The sequence below is a fragment of the Podospora anserina genome, chromosome 1, assembly GCF_000226545.1.
Source record: "Podospora anserina S mat+ genomic DNA chromosome 1, supercontig 6".
Classification (NCBI taxonomy): domain Eukaryota; kingdom Fungi; phylum Ascomycota; class Sordariomycetes; order Sordariales; family Podosporaceae; genus Podospora; species Podospora anserina.
In genome coordinates this window covers 330,887-351,174 of record NW_001914851.1, presented here as the reverse complement: position 1 = coordinate 351,174, position 20,288 = coordinate 330,887, and the positions used below count along the sequence as shown (strand labels likewise).

The following is a 20,288-nucleotide window of genomic DNA, read 5'->3' as shown; positions in this document are numbered from 1 at the left end:
CAGCCCCAAAGCCCATATGACGCCACCTCCGGTCGTGGGGTTAGTCCACAATCAGGCAGCTGCCACCTCTCTCAGCATCGTGGTCGCCATGACGATAGGGATCAGGCAAGTGACCCAGAACAACGTCATTCTCTCGTTTCGGACGACAGAGGAGAGCAATATGAGGATAATTCTGTCGTGCAGCTACAAGCACAGGAAGATCGGCCAAGCATACCGAGGCTGTCAGTGGATAAAAGCAACAACTACCGTGAGATGGCTCATACCGAGCTGTCTATACAGCCGTCCGCCCGTCAGAGGCGGGTCAACTTTCAGTAAAACATCAGTCATCGTTTACGTCGACGACGTTGCGACTACCAACGGTAAGAAGGACTGCTGCCCTATTGTGGGCAGTAACGCCAGGCAGGGCAAGGATGAGGATGTTGTCCGGCCGCTACGAGGGAAGCGCCACAAAATAAATACTTCGGCCCTTACTAAACGGTAGATACGCCTACGTTATACTAACTCGCTAATACTACAGGCTTAAAGACCATTACTAACCTAAGGCTTAAATCGCCGCTAAAGTTAGCGCGGTATTTTTAAGCCGCGACTTTTAAGGAGGTTCGCTTCGGATAAGAAGATAGTCGAAGCCGCTTTCGTAAGCTTTAAGGAATAACTATTTAAAGCGGTCCTTAAGCGCGTTTAGGTAGACGGGGTAGTAGCTTTTGAAATAGAAATCTCGTAGAATGTCTATACGAATTATGGGCGGGACGATTATATATTTAAAACTTAGCGGCGCAAATCATTAATAAGGAGGACTTTCTTAAGGTAGCGCGCCCTCTCTTTAAGTACTACCTCCACAGTCGAAGATATTAGAGAAGATAAGTATTTCCAGGTCAAGGAGATTTAGACTTACGTCGAGAAGGAAGGCGGATAGAGTACCTGGTTAAATGGGTAGGGCATGGGTACAAGGATAATACTTAGGAACCCGCTACGCATTTGGAACAATATCCTGAGGTCCTGCAGCAGTTCAACCAGAGGAAGGGATTGCCCATAACCTCTTGAATGTGTATTTGAGGCTGAATTTAGGATAGTTTGGGTGATGCGCACCTTAGTTTGTCAAGTTATTAGCGAACAGAGCAGATATTCATGTATGCTTCATGTAATATCTACATAGGAGGGTTATTTTGTAAGCGTAGACTCTAGACGCGGGGTATAATCTTCTCCGTGAAAGGGCGAAAGGTCGAAATGAAGAAGGTCTCTAATCTTTGCCTGCCACTGCTTGATAATGTCTTACTATTTACTCTCACGTTGCAGGAAGCCAATACCATCGTAGCAAAAGCCGAGGAGCGCAGCCTGATTATACAAGGTATAAGGCGTGGGTGTCATGTCTCCCGATGGGCGTTGATGGTGCTGCCGCACTACGGCTCGGCTTCTATCGTCTATCTTATAGTCTAAATATTGTTATATACGTATAGTTCCCTCGCTCTACGCATAGCCTCAAGACCTAAAGAGGTGAATCCGATCGCTATTGGCCTACTCGTTCTTACCTATTCGTGAGTAAAGTGGTTTGTTTATCTACGTTAGTTTATGGTTCTTGGCGGTTTCTGTGGGTCGAGGGCGCGTGAAGGTTGGGTAATAAGGGGGGTGGTTAATAATAAAACTAGGCTAGAGTAGCTAAAAACCGGTATTTTATTGTGAAGTTTGGCTTCCGAGTTTTAGACGCTAATATGGGTGGGCTGTTGCCTCTTGTGGAAATGTTGTTGAGAGTATTGTCAGCAAGTAGCAAAACTTACTAAATTACTACACTATAGCTTTCTATTTAGTTTGAACCTTTGCTTCTCTAGACTCATCGACTTCTTGTGCGTTTGCTAAGACGGCGACACTTACTACGTAGCAACAAAGAGCCCATACCCAAAAGAGCCGCCAGGGGAATACCAGCAAGATCTTAAACAACTAATTATATCCCTACGATAGTTAAACACCTTAATCAAAGAGTATAGGACCTCGGATTGATACTAACCCACTATTTCCAGATCTTTTTGCTAAGCTAGCCGGACCGCATGACAACGCCACGCCTCCTTCGAACCACTGCTGAGGCTAATTGCTATTGCTATCCTATAATATTGCCACGTATACGGGAAGATATGCGTTATCTTTTGATACCAGATTGAAAATGTAAAGAATTATTTGGTCTATAAATATGTTCTGTACCCCACCCCCCTTTGGTGGTAAATAAGAAAAGGAAATATAGGAGAGAAAGAATATAAAAATCGAACAGTTCAACATTCCGAGAGAATGAAAATATTATAGTACGTCCCGAGTAATAACCAATGGCCATTTTGCACCCTTGTACGGCAGAAGCGTATGTATATTATTCCAGTGGCAACTATAATACGTCCTTGTTATCGTAGGTAATCCAGCGCCTGTCTTGTCCTAAACCATACGCATAACACACCGGATTACCCAGTTGTTTTGATCTTTCCATGGTGGCTGCGGCTATTTGGAAACGCCCGATACTTGTGTTAATATAAGCGCTGGCATGATCGAACGATAGATGGGTAGTAGCTGAACCAACATCTATCGTCTGTGTGCAGGATCCTGATGCCGCATCCCAGATCTTTGATGGTGTTGTCACCTGAGTGTTCTCGAGGATGTCTGGCGGCCTATGAGTGCTGGAGAGTGGTTGGCCGTCTGCGACTGGTCGGAAGTCGCACGCAAGATGAACCTCGACTTCATTCCCGCGTAATATGGTCAGGATCTGACGTACTTTAGATCACCCTCACTTGCTCTGGAGAACTTTGACACGCCATGTCCTCCGTCAAGGCACTGGTGGGAACCATATTCTACTGATCATCACCATCCATACCCTGGCTCCTTTTCCACTATACAGACCACCCGTCGTTGGTGCTGGTCGTGCGTGCTATTAGGGGGGAACTCTTAACGGAATTCGTGTTGAATTGCCTGTTAATTGCAGTTTATTCGGCCAAATGCACATGACAGGAGCATACTGTATTTATTTTAATACGCGAACTATTTTAGTCGCGATAATAATAACGATAACGGAGTTAGCGCCAAAAAAGATAATACTCCCCGGGAGAGTTATTTGTATGGAGAATAAGGTCTCGAGATGCAGTGACTTGTGAGAAATGGATGGCTGTGAGCGCGCAGGATGCAACGCCATCTAAATATAGGCAAGTCTTGACTGATGCGGGGAGCCGCAGCGAGTACATACCGTTCATATAATCCACTTGTCGAATATCCATTTCGCATTGTAATACTTTCAAGAGACGATGATGGCACAATAGTGTGATGTTGTTGATGCTGGATGTGGTTACCGGAGTCAGTTTGTTAAAACAGCAACGCAATAAGTACAATAGCAGGTGGGTTAAACCGTTTTAGTAGAAGCGATGACCAGATGTATTGTGTATACAGGTACAACTGAGCTTTGATGAGTTTCAACCAGGCTTCAGCGTCTGATAAAAACACGAGTATTTCTGACCATCATCAGACCAGGTGGCATCCAGACCACGCCCCATTAATCCCTACAATCCCGAAACTCCGCATCGCCACTTGCATTTCTTCCATATGTCACCATCAGCAATACATCTCATCTGTCTTTTCAATTGGCATCCAGTTCCAGATCACCTCGTCTTGGTGCGGAGCAAGATGCATTGCATTTGGATCTAGATTCTTTGTTCCTCGGTCGGTGTCATTGAAAAGTATTTTAGACCACCTACAAGAGGGGGGGGAGGCGAGAGAATTATGGTTATGGTCTCGAGGCCAAACTAGCTCCGAACTCGACGACTTTTAGAACGTACTGGTGGCACTTTGATAAGACAGGAGATGGAGTTGTCTGGCCAAATGTATTTGGGGACCCTATAGTTTCGGACAGCAGATCGTCATCAATTGGGTTTTTACATCTACTCCGGAGAGCGACCGGTTGGTTATCTACTTGCGTTTATTTGCCTTTAGAGTTTTTGGTTAAAACATACACGAATCAAGCGCGAAAGCCGCCCTCGTCCAGGAATATCTTTGCCGCTGAGTTATCTGCGGCCTGTTTGACGTTTTGCCATGATGTATTAAGCCCCGCAGGGGCCCTTTGAAAAGACGTAAGCCGTGTAGGAAATATCTCAACCATTTGTTGGGATTCACTCCCTGCCGCGCTGGCCGAGGGTGTGGGCCGCGAGTCACATTCCATCTGTTATGCCGCACTGGTTGAAAACAAAAATTAACGTGTCGGGCGGTATACGGGGAAAGAGGTAGATTCTTGGAGGCTGGAGGGTGAGGAAAGTGTGGGACAGTTTGAAGGAAGGGGTTGGAGGAAGGGTTTGGAGGAAGGGTTTGGAAATAGGAAAAGGAAACTTTGTGTGGGAATCGGAGTACAGATTGCGCCATTTTGCTCGCCCACACTGGACCAACGACATGATTTCAAGAAGCAATGTCCACGCTGCATCGGAGATGAAACTTGTCTCATGGGGAATCAGAACTTCCCATTGAATATTGTGAGCGGTGAGCGCCTTTACATCAATGGAGGCACTATATTCAACCAGAACATTTTCGACCCCAACTAGAGGCTCATTGCCTTACTGGACTTTGAAAAATCAGGGTTTTTCTTGGGAGTCAAAGGGCAAGCTCGCCCAGGGAAGCACCATACCCATTGGCAAACTTCAGCGTTTTCTGCACTGAAACCTCCAGTGATTCAGAGAGTTCCATTACTGTTGTCACCCCTGATGCCTCTGCAGTTTCAGAGGGGGAAGATGATTCGACACTTGTTTCTTTAGCACTTGATCGCTGAATAGCAGGTCCGGTGTATAAACACGGATTTTGTAGCCGGTTTTCGAAGTCTGGTTATCCGGCTGGTGGCAGAGAGTTTGGGCAAGCCGGGCACGCTCAGGTATGTAGGTCGATTGCCGGCTCAGTATGTTCCTACTCTTCTTGCCCATCGGTACCAATATCCCAGGTCGGGTAGTCTTTCCGGTAAACTTGTCGGATGGTCTTTTCCGCTGCCTCCTTAGCCGCAATCAACTTGGTGAGTTCTCAAACGGCATCCACAAGCTCTCGCAGGGCGGCTTCGTCGTCGGTGCTATCGGGGGACAAAGGTAGCGAAGCGTCCCCATGCTTCATCGGCGGGAGCGGACGGGGTGTCGCGGATGGACGGCGTGGGGGAGGCTGGAAACGACATGGTGCTGGCTGGGAGTGAAGCCTAAGGTTGAACAGGTGGGACTGAGTATGTATATCGGGATGTACGCGCACGCAGGCTAGCGTGGAAGATAGTACCTCTCGCGGGATATTCATCCATCCAATCGGATGATAATCCAGCGTTCGGTGTGCCGTATGGTTTGTGTGCTGTTCGGGGATATGAGGTCGCGAATATCACGGCAATGAATATCTTCGAAACTGTGGCTGGCAATGACTTGAGATCCGAAGACAGCCGAAATTGTGGTTCTGGACCGCAAACGACGATGCAGCTGGTGGCGCTTGGAATCTCTTCGGTGCCGAAAAGTCTGACGCCTTTCATTGATCACGATCTGGTTGCCCAGCATTTAGAGGGCGAATTCAAGGGCCGGGAGAAACCTATGGTATCGGTTTTTCTCCAACGATTCGCGTTCCTCCCGAGGAGTGCCCAAGTATGCATGGGACTGTTGCCAGTTGCTGGTCTGAAACTCGGAAAGTCTCCACGGCGGTGGATAGTGAGAGTGAGGGAAGCTATCGTCGGAGCCATTGTCTGAGCCGCCGTCTAAACTTGATGGCATCGTAGTTGTTTCCGCATCGAAGGCCGCAAAAAAGAAGAAGGGAGGCATGGTCGCATGATTAAGAATCCCGATTGCGTGTTGCTGGTGTTGAAGCCAGGGGTAATGAGCGAGGAAGGCGCCTGATGCCAGCAAACTGATGATATTTTAACAAGCCTGGGTGGATAGCAATGTGGTTGATTAGTTGTGTGAACGAGAGTCAGGTGAACCACTGGCAACTTTGCAGAGGATGCCAACGAGAGCTCCACCTGACGGGATGCGACTGGTGCTGCTTTCGGGTTTCAAAACACCAAAGAGAAGGACGATCGGGAAGGGACGACAAAGACCTCGTTGATGCCACAGAAATCAGGATGAAGGCTCGGGGGCCACACAATTTCCTCATTCGAGATCGCTCTCTCCTGGCAGGCGAAACTGTTCTACGAAGTACCTTATGGATTTGCCATCTCCTGATGTTCTAAACATTGGTACCAATTGCACAACAGCCAAGAGTAAGAATACTCACATCAACCAATCTACGCATTTGCGACTCCCGTTTCGCTCCGGAGGATTTTATCTCAGGATCTGCTACCTAAGATCTTCTAAACGGGGCTGCTGAAAGTCTCGCTGAGACGGGAAGCTTGGCGAGTTTGTTAGCGCATCATTTGACCGCCTGGTCACCCCCATGTCGCAATCCGGTCACTGTCATCATCACTTCCACCAACTGTGTCATCTTTACGCCGGGATCTCCTGCCCTCCAGTACTTTGCTCCAGAGTCAATTACGCTTTCTGTTTCAAAGAGAAAAAGAAATCATTGTTTCCCACGGTGGCCTGCAGGTTGGCAGTCACGGCAGTATGGAGAGATGGACAAATGTGACAAACCAGCACCGCCCCGCACCTTCCCACTGGCTGTTTTCCCCATAATGTTGACATCATCACTATCATCATGACTGTGCTGCATCCTTCCGCTTTCGGCAACCCCAACCAAAAGCTTAGAGAATGGAGCAAACACTCCCTGGGGTTCTCCGCCAGAGAGGTGGCTGACATGAGAGGGGGAAAAAGTATTTATTGACCTCCAATCACCCACTGCCATCTTCATTTTACCACGCACCATCCGCTCTCTGAATCAAACATCCACAATCATCTCCCAATCCAACAACTAGTCTCACAACCTCTTTCAAGAGTCCCTACTCAATACACCAAACTAAAAATGGCCAGCAACAACCCCGGAAACTTTGCCAACCGGTATGTCCTCCCCTCTAGCTCTGCCCACGACCCCGCAGGCACCACACCCACATGGCCAAACCCTAACCAATCTTCTTTTCTCCAGTCCCAAGGAGGAGGTGCGCGAGATTGCTTCCAAGGGTGGCAAGGCTAGCCACGGCGGAGGCGGCACTCAAGCTGCCAACGACGACTCCTCCTCTGGCAACAGCGGTACGGGCAACCAGGGCTTTGCCAGCATGGACCCCGAGAAGCAGGTATGTATCTTGCCATTCTTTGCTATGCGTATTGCCATGAGACATGGCTGACTGCTTTTGTGCCACAGCGTGAGATCGCTTCCAAGGGTGGCAAAGCTTCCTCCGGTAGCTTTGAGCCCGGTAGCGAGCGTGCCCGCGAGGCTGGCAGGAAGGGAGGACTCGCCAGTCATGGTGGCAACTCCGAGGAGTAGGGAGACAATTCTGATGGTCGCACTTTCATGATATGAAATGACATTTCTGATGGCGCAATTTGGCAGAGGACAATTGGGACTGTGTTTGTACAATAGGAAGCAGATAGCAACGTCGGGCTCCGGATTTGACTTCTACTTTTTATGAATATTCGCTCTGACATGGCTCATGACACGTTCTTCCAAAACAATATTATCGTCCTGGCTGTAATTTGTTTCTACATCTTGACATTGGTCAGGCAACAACTCCTTAAAATCATTGGTACTCAACGTGTAAAAACTGCAATGACAAAATGTCCTCCGTGACATCAAACATCTCAGCCACACGTGGCTGGTGGTCGCGCCACCCCCTGAAACCACCACCAAATCTCACCAACAAGGGTATAGAGGCTATTCAGACATCGTGAACAGTTCATATAATTAAGGCAATCCCCGTAGTCTATGAAAAGACGAAAGGCAGATAACAGGGCAAGTAATAGTGATAATATATAGATTCTTCACCACTCGAGCAGGGCTACCCGTGAACTACTTCTGATGAGTACCTAGGTCGAGGTTGCCTTCTCCGTCACCACCGGCCCGCCGTCCATATCCTCGTTGACTTGAAGCATTGCCTAAAATGCTTAAGAACTAGATCCTCCACGTCTGCGCTGACCCAACAGGGCCCAGCGGTCCTCCGCTACAGACGACCGAGCCTGAGCGTTTGCTGGGGGCTGCTGAGCAAGAGGGTCGGCTCCAAACTTGACAAACACACTCCAAGGTTTCAAACGTCCGAGGAAGACCGATGCGGCCTCCGCCTGAGCGTGAAAGCAGCAGAACCTGAACTCAATCTCATGCTTGGAGTCCCGATGCGAGGTAAGCTTGACTTCCTCCTCCTGATAGATGAAGTAGCGACTGAACAGAGCTCTGAGCTTCTTCACATCGACAAAGTCGGCAGGGCCCGAGATAATGAGAACGCGCGACTTGGTGCCCCGGGGATCGGACGGCGGTGACTTGACCTGGTTCCAGGAGACCATCGCCCGGATCCTGGTCGACCCATTGTAGAAAGAAAGACCGCCGCGGTGAATGAAGTTGTATACCGCCTCAGCCCCAGCGCGATCGAACATGATGAGCTTTGCCGCGGCCCCTGTCTGGCCCTTGTCGGCATTGGCAGGGATGATGTGGACTGACCAAACCCTCCCGAAAGGTCCATGGGGGGCGAGGGCTTTCAAGAGCTGAGCGGGGGTGACATCCGCAGGCAACCGGGTGATGAACAAGCTGGTGTTCTCATTGTCGGAAACCATGCCGCGCTGGTTCTTGGGATTGTTCATATCGCCGCGGTAGTTGCGGGAGAACCCGCGACTCTCCCGCTCGTCCCCCAACGCTTGCTCGTCGGCCTCGTTACGGTTGGCTAAGGCCTTCATGGGGCGGAAAACTGTGGCAATACGTTCGTCGTCACTGAGCGCTATCTCATCAAAGGTAACGCGCTCGCTGGCGCGGCCAGCCCGGCTATCGGGACGGGAGCGGTTGGAGTTCATTTTGCTGAGCTACCTGCGGAAACCGTTAGTAACTGGGTAGCTGCTACTGTTGAACGATTGATAGAATTTCAGACATCTGACTTACTTGGGATTCCTTGATTATGTTGATGACGGGAGAGTGATGGGTTGGTGTCGATGATCTTACGAGGGAGGAAGACCAAGGTAGTTTGGAACCCAGGTTGAGTTGTTCTGGGAAAGTGGAAGCAATCAAGGGTTTATTTGCGGTCAAAATCATATAGCTGTTGCGGGAGCAATCATGCCAACAGTGAATAGCGCGTTGGGAATTTGTCCCCAGTTGGGAGCGAGACTAGCAGTGATATAACGCATAATAGAAGTGAATTGAAGTGTTGGCTCGTGGCTGTCGAGGGTCTTCAAGAGCAAGTTAAGCAAGTCAAGAGCAGGAAGAAGGTCTTCTGGTCCGAATTCACCACAACCATCACGCTTTGAAGCCCCGTGATGATCAGTCATCCGCAGCGAATACCTCGCGTGTTGAGTGTCAGCCGTTACTTCGAAGCTGTTGAGTGAGTGGACCGAATTGTACTGCTCTAATGGCTGGTTACAGCCTTCCAATATTCCAACTAGCATATTCCCCAGTGATAAGATTGTATTTTCGGCAATTGCAGCAACGATGACCACCAGCGTTTAGGTCCGCGTTGTATTCCTTGTCCTGCCTTTGCCTCGGGCACATCCCAAAACAGCGAGTTTCGAAAGGCTTCCACCAGGGCTCTAAAAGAGCAAAATCGTCACACAGGGCAGTTGAAAACTGTGTTTGACGAAAGTCACGATGGTTCTTCATTATGCTACTATACGTAGTTGGGCACCCCTATCTCTGACTGTTTCCTTCTGTCGTTCTTGGCTGGTGACGACATGTCGAAAACAATTCATCAGGCCCCGGCTCTTCTGTCTGTATCCGCCCAAGGTCTGCCCCCTTGATGTTGATCCATGTTGGGCTTTCCTGTCTCAAGCAGCTGTTTCTATTTCTCACCACCCTGCCATATTTCACCATACCCAAGGACTCTGGGCTTGCTTTCACCCCTGAGAAGAGATATGGTGAAATATCAACAGAAGACTTTCTCAGAACCATCACTTGGATGTACAGCCCTAGAATTCCTACCCCAAGTATGCACCCACCAATAATAATGGCAGTCTGCAGGTCGCGCTGCCCGCTTCAGGCTGATCAAGCCGGTGGCTTTTGGCAAAACATGTTTCATTGCAACAGAAGTTGCGGCTTACACATAAATCAGGTGTCAACCACTTCCTTGAACCTGAGCATGGTTTACCTTTAAAATTTGATGTTGACAAAACACCCTCACTTCAAGACGGATGTTGCACTAAGATACTTATGCATTCCCAGTGTTCCTTGAACATAATTTGATACTGACAATGACTGCGGCAAAGGGCTTGCCATATACCCCCACTGGCTGAACTCCGACCTAGACTCCCCCATTCCAAAAATCACATTCTGTCCGAAGTCCTTTCAGATGTAATTCCGAAACTCCGCAACGCCTCCCTTAGGACCGATGCAAGATAAGAATGCGGCGGGAATGCCTCTGGAAGTAAGTGCGTCTCGATTCTTAACTTTCTGATATATTTTGGCAGGGATGATGGCTGACGGTGTCTTTTACCTTCGCTTTCCAAGTTTGCTGGCGAGTTGGTCCCTTTCAACCCTTGATTCAACACTTGCGATCTCAACCCTCACAAAGGCGGCTTCAGAACTTTGTATCGACATCTCGGTATGGGATTTCGGGATCGGTGTCTCCCGCCGCACCAGTATGCGGATGGAGCTTTCCCAGCAACCAGATCTGCATTCGGGACGTCACCAGGCTTGCAATGAAAGTGGGCTTAGCATCAAAGCATAAAACTGTCAACCCTCAGACGAACTGACGAGCCCATGACGTTCATCCAGTGAGAACAGACGTGTCCAAGCGCATTTAAAGTAGTGCTATCACTGAAGTTCGTTCTCTCTTTTTCTAACTTTTCCTCCTCTCACTGTTTCCCGCATCAAGCTTGTTCTGCTCTCGCCAGCAATCCACAATGGCCCCCGATATCCCCAAAGAGCAGAAGGCTCAGGTCATCACGGCTGATGGCGGTGCAGTCTCCCCTCAAGTCTTCTCCATTACCAGATGTTCACACGCTAACAAAAGGCGCCAGTGATGACGTTAAAAACCATCCCCGTCCCCACTCCGGGCCCCCAAGAAATCCTGATCCATATTTTGTACTCGGGCGTCTGCCACACCGACCTCCACGCCCTCAACAACGACTGGCCCCTGCCCCGCAAGACCCCCCTGGTGGGCGGTCACGAAGGCGCCGGCGTCGTGGTGGCCAAAGGAAGCCTGGTTGCTTCGGGCCAGGGCGTCGATGTCGGAGACTACGTGGGGATCCCCTGGCTCAACTCCACCTGCCACCACTGCACCTTTTGCATGCAAGCTCAGGAGATGCTTTGCAGCGAGGCGCAGCTCTCGGGGTACACGGTCGATGGCAGCTTCCAGCAGTACGCTGTCGCCAACGCCTCGCATGTGGCCAAGTTCCCCAAGGATAAAGGGGTTGAGTTGGACGCTGCTGCGCCCATCCTGTGTGCCGGTCTGACGGTCTACACTGGGCTCAAGCAGAGCGAGGCCCGGCCGGGGCAGTATGTGGCCATTGTGGGCGCAGGTGGTGGCTTGGGAAGTTTGGCGACACAGTACGCCAAGGCCATGGGCCTACACGTCATTGCTATTGACGGGGGTCCGGAAAAGGGGGAGAGCTGCAAGAAGTTGGGGGCCGAGGTGTATGTGGATTATTTGAAGAGCAAGGACCTGGTGGCGGATGTCAAGGCGGCCACGGCGGATGGGCTGGGACCGCATGGGGTTTTGCTGCTGGCCCCGATGGAGAAGCCGTTTCAACAGGCGACCGGGTATGTGAGATCTCATGGGACGGTGGTTTGTATTGGCATGCCAGCGGGTGCCAAGGTGAGCATGCCGGTGTTCGACACCGTGGTGAGGATGGTGCAGGTGAAGGGGTCTTATGTTGGGAACAGACAGGATATGGTGGAGGCGATAGACTTCTTCCTCCGTGGGCTGGTGAGGGCACCGGTCAAAGTGGTGGGTATGAGCGAGCTCGGTGGTGTGTTTGATGCCATGAGGGAGAACAAAGTGGTGGGAAGGTATGTACTGGATACCAGTCGGTAAGCCGGAGGTAACGAGGTCTCTCACAAACGCGTGGAGTGTCACAAGTTTCAATAAAACGCAGTTCGGTGGAGACTCAATGCTGGCCTTTGAATTCTGTGTGTGTCGCCTCTGGGGAAAAGGGAGACTTCTGTAAGGCTGTAATACAGTAATGTGTGGAGATGGGAGGACAAGGTTAAATATAAAGTATCTCAGTTATAGCTCAGACGTTGCCCTTTATGACCATACAACAACAACCACGTGTTCCTGGTTATATCTTCAACTGTCCCTTGGGCGTGCACACCAACCACCCTGTTGATAAATGACAACATCTTTGGGGATCCAGCATTGCCACCCTGCTGAACATGTGTGAAGCCAGCACCGACCCCAGCAAAACTTTTCAAACATGCCTATAGGGGCATGTATGGAGGTGAAGCGTGGACCGTGCTGGTCCATTCTAGCATCTCTCCCACACAAAATCCCAACTTGTTCCCCGCCCTCAATCGGCCCCCATTTCCAAGCAGAAACCTCACGACCCCCACAATCTCCCCCACAGCGACCTCGACCTCGACCGCGTCCTGTCCGGGGCCGGTAGTTTGTACGAGGCGCCGTTGTCGTCTTCGTCTTCGTCTTCGTCTTCGGATGAGGATGAGGATGAGGATGAGGATGAGCTGGAGGAGCCGTTTCGGTCATGATTTTGGGCTGAAGGTTGAGGCTCTGGGGCTGGGGAGGGGGATGGAGAGGGCGAGATGGTGATGACTTTGAGGTTTGGGTCTTGCAGTTGTAGGGAACGCTGGCGGTTGAGGGTTGGGCTGGCGGGTGGGATGGTGGTGCTTGTCCTTCGAGCGGTGGCCGGAAGATGTCGTGTGGGGGTGTTGCTGATTGGGGGGCTGACGAGACTGTTGTTCTCGATGGTAGTTTTGGGAGGCGGTGGGCTGGGAAGGAGGGGCGTCTTGACTTGGGGATTTGAAGAGGCGGGAGACTCGTGGGTGTTCGGACTTGTAGGTGCGAGATGATTTGCCTTGGATTTTCCAGTGCCACCCGTACGCTCTTGGTCCTGTATTGGGTTTGACAGCAGCGTGGGAGGAACAGGAACCCCTAGTGTGTCGATTTCCCAAGGTAAGTGCTGTGCTGTGCGTGTCTCAGGTGACTTTGAGCCAACGACAGGAGCAGCACTTCCGCACCTAGGCTTCAGTATTGATGATGGTATCACAGGCCGAGGGTTGCGCCTGAGCGGTACAGGCAACGGCGGTACAGACCTTCCCTCAAGACCAGGTGGATTAATCTTGTCCGGAACCTTGGTCGTGGAATTCAAGTTGGTTGGCACGGGACCTGGGTGCAAGATTGTTTCGACATATTTTATTTCTCTCGCGTTTAGTGGACTGGCTTGTGGCTTTTTAGGGGTTTGATATATGAATCTTCTCCGTGAAAGAGTTGGAATGTGTCCAGAAGCAGTGTGAGATGGTTGGTGTGAGGTAGTGAGTATGTCGGGTGAGTTTGACCTCAGTTTTGAGGTCGTGGCGGCAGTGTTAGATGGTTGAAGAGTCGTGAGTATGTCGGGGGAGTCTGACCTCGATGTTTTCGAGGTTGTCTTCGGTTTCATACTGGCGGCAGTTCTGAGAATCGACCTAAGCTTAGGCCCTGTTGGGGCACTCATGGTCTTTGTAGTAAGCGTAGCTTGTGTCTTTCGCCTTTTGGGTATTTGGTCTTCGCCATCGGAGGAAGACGCTATGGACACATTCGAAGAGGACACTGATTCCGAGTGTCCCGATTGAGCTTTTGTCCTCTATAGTAAAATTGTTAATATTGACTGTTGATCGTTGGGTTGCATTTTGTTCACTTACATCCCTTGCTTCCTTTGCCGGTCTCCTTGTTTTCGAGTTGGGCGTTTTGGAGGGACCTGGTGACGTGCTCTTTCTTTTTTGATTCTTCTGGCGAGAACCAGCTTTTCTGCCTCGACTTCTTGGTACGGGTGGCGTTGGGCTCTCTGCTTCCACTGCGCTTTCTTCTTGTCGGTTTTCGGAAGAACCTCTCCCTGTTTTGGAGGGACCCCTTGTAATCCGTTTTGATGTTCTTTCCGGCGTTCCTCTCGTTCTAGAAGACACCCTCTGAGCCTTTGTGGCTCGTGTGGAAATGCCTCCCCTTGAGCGACTTCGAGAGGTGCTCCGTCTCGCCGCGCTGTTTCCTCTTCCTCTTCCGTCATCATCGCCATCTTGTACCCTGAACGTTGTCAGTCGAATGTGTAAAAGTCCCTGTGGCTCCACCGCCCAGTCAAAGCGCGACCCTATCGCATCACCCTCTGTGATCAGGATATCACCATGCGTCAAATCAGCAGTCAAATATGTCGGGATCTCATTGCGAGGCCGTGATTGACCATCAGAACTGTCCAGTATCTCCTGTCTCTGCTTTTCGTATTCACCGCGCGACATTTTTCTTCCCTTGAGTTGTTGTAGAGCCTCGAAGTGCTTCGTCTCTGGTAACGGGGAGCCATCTAGCACCCGTCCTGCCTGAGTGTGGTTCCAGTAATCAGGGCTGTATCGCCATCTCATTCTCACCGGGCTTCCCAAGCACAAGGTTGCCGTCACGTCTCCGGCTCTGTTATATCCAGCAGGCTTGAAATATTCCTTTTGTTCACCGCCCACGTACGCGGTGACTGTCAACAACCAGGGGTCCTGGGTCTTTTCTGTACGCTTCACCGTCGTATCCTGTATATCCTCCTCCAACAGCTCTGTGAGTATTTCAAGCACCGTTTGAACAGACGCGGGTGCATTTTCCAAAGGCACCACCGGATAAAATGCACTCGGGTCCCCTTTCTCTCCAAAGCTGATCTCGTATCTGTTGATCCTGGTGCCTGTGAATCTATTCGACGCTGTATGGCGCTGGAGATCAAGGCGGCTTCCGTGATTGGCCTCCCAGATGATACTGTTGAATAGATCGTCGAATATCGTGCCTGGGGTAGCTGTACGGGGGGGTCGGGACTTGAGGAGCTTGATCACGCTTCCACCGGGCATTTCATGCTTAAACTCAATGAAAGTAATCCCGTGGCTGATGAATTCCCGCTCAAGGTTTCGGGGATCGTGGAGGCTGTGAAATGGATGTCTGGCTTGAGTGAAACCTCTTGATCGTTCTTTCAAGAGATTTTGGAGTTCTGGTATATCGACAGTCAGAGAGACGGCGTGACCGCACCCGTATGGTCCTTCACAGATCCACAACGCCCAGTGGAATCGCGAAACACATTTCCTGCATTTAGGGCAGACTGACCCCTTTCGCATGTCAGTTGGCTGTGTTGGGCGTCTGAGTCGGTTGGATCCGAAGTCAAGGCCTGCCTCGCCGGTTGATGCTACCCTCTCAAGCAGCCAATGCGTGGAGAATAAAACATCCTCGGACAAGACCTCCCCGTTTTCTGCCGTTGAGAATTTCTCACATCGTGGGTTGGCGCACACCCAGACTTTGTATCTTTTCGGTGATGGTGCTCCACATTCTTCGCAAACTCTGCTGCGTGTGGGTTTTCGGTCGCTGATAATTTGCACCTGACGTTGCTTTTGATCTCGATAGCGAGCCGAGGCGATATTGTTGGCCTTCCACCACGGTGGTTGAAGGAACTGCCGTCTCTGGTACCGGGCCATCGTCACTGTGGCATCTCCACCTTCTTGATACTCATGCCAGAGATCGGTTAGAACATATTCTCCGAGCACCGCGTATCTGCATGGCTTGGCGGGTGCTATTCGGAGGTGTAGATTGTCGGAATTGGACCCTTGAAAATAGAGAATTTGCAGCTTAGCTTTACGGTGCATCAACAAAGTTGGGTCGTGAGGGGTTAGATTGGCATTTACCAAGAATCAGCCCAATAGGGCTCTGCTCATCTTTGGCTCTTTGTGCCGCCTCCAGCCTGGATGTAGAGTGTCGCATGTAGCCAGAATTGGTAATGTCGCCGCCGGCATCGAGTTTTATGATGACGATATCGTCGTCAAAGTAGCTGTGTTCCCCCTCGTGGCCATCAATCAATGCCCCACGTATTATCCTGTTATGTTGATAGATCCCCTGTTGCGCTTGCCTAAAGAAAGGAAGACTTTCAATCAGATCCGTCCTGTTTGCTGCCCATGCTGGCGCTAGACCTCTAGGGTCAACCGTGGCTTGGCCATCATCATCATCGGGACTATTATTAGCATTGCGAGTGTCCTCTTTTGGTGGCATGATGAGCAACAATACATCTATCTTGGGGGGGTCGAGAAAAGACGGTGAAGGCCAAACAACCACCAAAACAGGTTGAATATGAACATTTTGGCAGCAAACACGATTCGGGTTGAAGGAGCTTGACCGGAAGCTCAGAACAAAGAAACGACATTTCTTGCCGCATTCACCACAAGACTCTTCCCCTTTCCGGGACCCACTGGCTAGTACCTGATTCCGCTAGATTCTCCTCGCACACAGGAAGCAATTAAATAGTGTTTTGTTTGTCAAAACCCCTCGGGTGCACAATGGCCTTGCTTGCTGGAGTTGATCTGGGCACTGGGTAGAATATGACTAGGCATCGACGATATCGCAAAATTGATGCGCAATGGGATCTCCGCCACAGATTATGCAAGTGGACGCAGATGACTGGCTGCAGGTTGTATGGAGATCGCGGCGATGATGATTGGGCGCGCCGTATCTGGGTAATGGACTGGAGTTGGATCGAGACTCGGGGATAATCTTGACCCTGGCCATCCTTCAATGTCACCCAGCTGCTAGATCACGGGGGAGGAGGGCAGAGGTGGGCGCTGTCACTCGCACCACTTGGACCAACCACAAAGCTGGCTGCTGTGTTCGATTGGGAGGGGCGTTATCCTTTTTATCAAGTGCAACACAGGGCACATTGAATGGATCCCCTCCACCTCCTCGTAAAATTCACGAGAGTAGTTGTCCTGTATGTCCCGTAATAAAACGACGATATAGTGTGACCAAATGCCGGCAGGCAGCAGCAAAAGTTGAGACAAGAGGGGGTTGTCGACGGAGTCCTTTCCGATTCGAAGCAGCACCGCTGGGCTGGAAGCTAGAGAGCTGGTAGCTGCAGCTTGGAGAGAATTTGGCGGCGGCATGTCAGTTTGCCCGTTCATGTTTGCTTTTCCACCCCCACCTGTCCCGGTCGCCCGCTACGCTACGACCCACCGACCGCATCCATCCGCGAGGCAATATGTACTCCGTACTCCATTTCAGACCAGATCACCCACCTGGGCCAACCCATCAAATTTGCAATGATGTGGACGGACAAGAAAAAAGAAAGAAAAACCGAGTAGGCACCGCCGATTGACATGCCGACCGCTCAGTCCGATTGGACTGCACCTCTGACTTTGCTGTGGCATGTTTCTGAACTATTAACACCAGCCGCACAACCCTCTGCCACTCAGCGGTTTTGTGTCTCGCGGCGTACCCCTCATCTGCCGAACCTGTCCCTCCACGATGCAGTGCAGATGCGAGGGGGTGTAGGGACGACACCCATCAGCATAAAAAAAGACACTACCCCCTAGCTGGCTGCTCTCTTGCTACCCATCATCATCGCTTCGGATCCATCTTCTTGGAAACCCCAATACTCATATGCAACAGCCCTCAAGCTTACGATCCCTCCATCAATCAATCATGGGTTCAATCCCAACCGTGCCCGACATCACATCAGTGCACATCGTTTTTCAACGACATGCCGAATCGGTTGCCGAGGTACCGACGAATCTCGACTACCCGCCACTAGAGAGTCTGGAGGACCTGGAACACATCGTCGAGAAGAGGAGAGAGACCGTGAGGACGAGTTTCTTCTTGCCGGATGGTTTGACGAACGCGGGGGCGCAGACCTGCCTGGATTACAACAAGGATGTGCCCGGGAAGCTAGACAATGTCTACTTGTTGGTCTCGTCGCCATGCACAAGGGCGATAGAGACCATTCAAGGTCTCTGCCCATCGTTCCAGCTCGTGGGCCCCTTCCATGCCCCTCAGGGCGAGCCCCCTATGAACCCCAGGGTGCCAGAGCTTGAGAAGAGCGTCTACGTCCATCCCGGCCTTATGGAAGCGTCGACAAGACCATCGGACATACCCGGAATACCGACTGTTCGCGAGAACGCCCCTTCGCGACAGTCGGTAACATTTTTGAGACTCAAGGGCGGCACGGATGAAGATGCTCTTACCATTCTCAATGAGCAGGAGGTGGATATTACCCGGATGGTTTGGCCAGAGGGTGTCGAGAACAGATGGCAGACGGATGAAGATCGGACCTGTGCTGTTACCGACATCCCGGATCTTGCCAGCATTGACCAGGCAGTGAAGGAGGCTCGGATCTGGCTCCGGGAGTGGGCCGCCAGAGTCCTGTCGGTTCATCAAGCACAAGGGAGGCATGACACCCCACGGATTGTAGTCTGCACTCACGGCGGCATACTCAACTTTGTCACCCAGGAGTGGCGAACCCAACTGGAGCAAAGGCCTTCAGATGGGAAGTGGGAGCTTCGATCTCCCACAGTGCTCGACCACCTCGACGCAACGGTATGGACCTTCGAGTCGGCAACGGATGAGGAGGCGATGTTGAAGGAGTTGCCCCAGTCCGAGGCAAGATACTATGCCCGCACACTCGGCCAATACTACCACCATCTTGGCGACGACCCCAGCCAACTTTACTTGGATGTGGATGGATCAGTTGTCGACCAAAGGGCTCTCCAATTCGAGGAGATCCAGGAAATATCGGCAGAGGTGCGCGATTTTGGAGAGAGGTGGTGGACGACGTTGAGGATTCTCGCCAACTGGACGGGACTTGAAAACAGTCAAGCTGAGGAAGACTCACTGGAGTGGGTTTAATCATAATACGGGGGGGTCATCATGTCGTGATATTTTGGTGGTGGAAGAATACAGAATGAGCGTCTTTTTTTTTCTGGGCTGGCAACTTTGATTTAAAGGTACTTGGTCATATCCACTTCGCGTCCCAAATCTACCTACCTACTTAATGTTTCTATGTCGTGGTCAAGATCTACTGGGCCAGATTGTACTACCGCCAGCACCCCTATTTGACCCCTTTCCCAAGCTCCACAGCCATTAAGTTGACCAGGTGACAAACGGGCGGATCAGGCAGGGCATTGATGATGTATCCACCACAATGTGGATTTTCTGGCTTATGAAAGATGAGCAAAAAATAAAAGTATTGAATGTTTGGACGAGCTGGGAATCGAACCCAGGACCTTTCGCATACACTGAAGCATGCTAAGCGAACGCTCTACCAACTGAGCCACACGCCCTTTATGATTGGATGGTTCGTTTGAGCGGTAGATCACAAGGTCATGGTGGTGTGATGTGTTGCATGGAAGAAAACCTAACGCCACCAGTCCGGAAGATGGCCAAGTTCCACCGATAGGTTGCTTTTTGCAAATGATTTTTGTGAGACTTGCATCGCAGCAAGCGGTGGTTGCTATCCGAAACATATCTGCCGATCTTGGCTTCTCGCAGACCATGGCTTTTCCACTCTACTGGCCAGCCTGCATGAAACACGGTTCGCAGATGGCCAGTGGCAGCGGTCCACCGAAAGACGGAGCTGATCCCGTGGAAAGAAAATGGAGTGTTGAATTTGAATATCTTGACTTGAGCCGTTACCGAGCGTGCTGGCTTACTTTCTGGCTTGGCCACTCCAAAGTCGGTATCTCCAGGCAGGAGATGAGGCTTCGTAAGTTACAAAGCGTCTGCGAATGCCCCATGATCAATATCGAACAATTAACGTCCGCGAAGAGGACCACAACTTCTTGCCTTGAGAAGATTTCAATTGTTAAGCAGCGAGCTTTTCCTGTGTTTTCTGCGGTGCGAGGCGGCCGCAAGCCAACTCAAAAGAGCCCACTTCAGCCCACATACAGTTCCCGTCAACCATCAAAACAGGTGTCTATCTACCTGCCAACAAAATTGCCCCTGAAACCTTCCCGACTGCTCAGACCTGAGACCCTATCCGTCTCGTTAGCCACCCACTAGTTTTACATTGCGTGGAAGCCACCACCCATATCAAAGCCTGGTTTCAATCGTCCTACCGCTCAGGCCCAAGTACCATTGGCTGACGGTGAGCTACATCAACGGGACCGCAGAGTGAAAATTACGTGTCAGTCTTTGGGTATCAATATGCCGAACCGATGGGGTGCACAACTGCTTTTTGTGTCTCACATTCTGAGTTCGGGACTGGCGCAGGAAATGTCAAAGAGCAAATCGATTGCGTCAGGGAAATGTCACCTGTCAACTTTGGCCGACGGCTGATATCAACCAATCATCG

General features: G+C 50.9%; 6 protein-coding genes across 6 annotated transcripts, besides 4 other annotated features; 4 read left to right on the top strand and 2 right to left on the bottom strand.

The window, feature by feature from the left end:
* Window positions 1–16: 16 nt before the first annotated feature.
* PODANS_1_22375 (uncharacterized protein) lies at window positions 17–536 on the top strand (the record flags this gene model as incomplete). The annotated part of the gene is made up of 3 exons (XM_001906521.1): window positions 17–225; window positions 280–477; window positions 518–536. The coding sequence occupies 3 exons, from the start codon at window positions 17–19 to the stop codon at window positions 534–536; spliced, it is 426 nt and encodes a 141-aa protein (XP_001906556.1).
* A 1,829-nt stretch (window positions 537–2,365) lies between these two features.
* Window positions 2,366–2,737: a sequence feature (pseudogene).
* Window positions 2,738–4,463: 1,726 nt separating this feature from the next.
* Window positions 4,464–4,547: a sequence feature (pseudogene).
* Window positions 4,548–4,550: 3 nt separating this feature from the next.
* Window positions 4,551–4,631: a sequence feature (pseudogene).
* A 2,284-nt stretch (window positions 4,632–6,915) lies between these two features.
* Window positions 6,916–7,374, top strand: PODANS_1_22370 (uncharacterized protein; the record flags this gene model as incomplete). Its single annotated transcript, XM_001906520.1, has 3 exons — window positions 6,916–6,950; window positions 7,036–7,183; window positions 7,252–7,374. The coding sequence occupies 3 exons, from the start codon at window positions 6,916–6,918 to the stop codon at window positions 7,372–7,374; spliced, it is 306 nt and encodes a 101-aa protein (XP_001906555.1).
* A 617-nt stretch (window positions 7,375–7,991) lies between these two features.
* On the bottom strand, window positions 7,992–8,885 carry PODANS_1_22360 (uncharacterized protein; the record flags this gene model as incomplete). Its single annotated transcript, XM_001906519.1, has 1 exon — window positions 7,992–8,885. One exon carries the CDS (start codon window positions 8,883–8,885, stop codon window positions 7,992–7,994), a length of 894 nt encoding a protein of 297 aa, XP_001906554.1.
* A 2,153-nt stretch (window positions 8,886–11,038) lies between these two features.
* Window positions 11,039–12,052, top strand: PODANS_1_22350 (uncharacterized protein; the record flags this gene model as incomplete). The annotated part of the gene is made up of 1 exon (XM_001906518.1): window positions 11,039–12,052. The coding sequence occupies one exon, from the start codon at window positions 11,039–11,041 to the stop codon at window positions 12,050–12,052; it is 1,014 nt and encodes a 337-aa protein (XP_001906553.1).
* A 505-nt stretch (window positions 12,053–12,557) lies between these two features.
* Window positions 12,558–15,822, bottom strand: PODANS_1_22340 (uncharacterized protein; the record flags this gene model as incomplete). The annotated part of the gene is made up of 2 exons (XM_001906517.1): window positions 12,558–13,814; window positions 13,873–15,822. The coding sequence occupies 2 exons, from the start codon at window positions 15,820–15,822 to the stop codon at window positions 12,558–12,560; spliced, it is 3,207 nt and encodes a 1,068-aa protein (XP_001906552.1).
* Window positions 15,823–17,602: 1,780 nt separating this feature from the next.
* Window positions 17,603–18,844, top strand: PODANS_1_22330 (uncharacterized protein; the record flags this gene model as incomplete). Its single annotated transcript, XM_001906516.1, has 1 exon — window positions 17,603–18,844. The coding sequence occupies one exon, from the start codon at window positions 17,603–17,605 to the stop codon at window positions 18,842–18,844; it is 1,242 nt and encodes a 413-aa protein (XP_001906551.1).
* Window positions 18,845–19,193: 349 nt separating this feature from the next.
* Window positions 19,194–19,278, bottom strand: a tRNA (tRNA-Ala).
* Window positions 19,279–20,288: the final 1,010 nt, after the last annotated feature.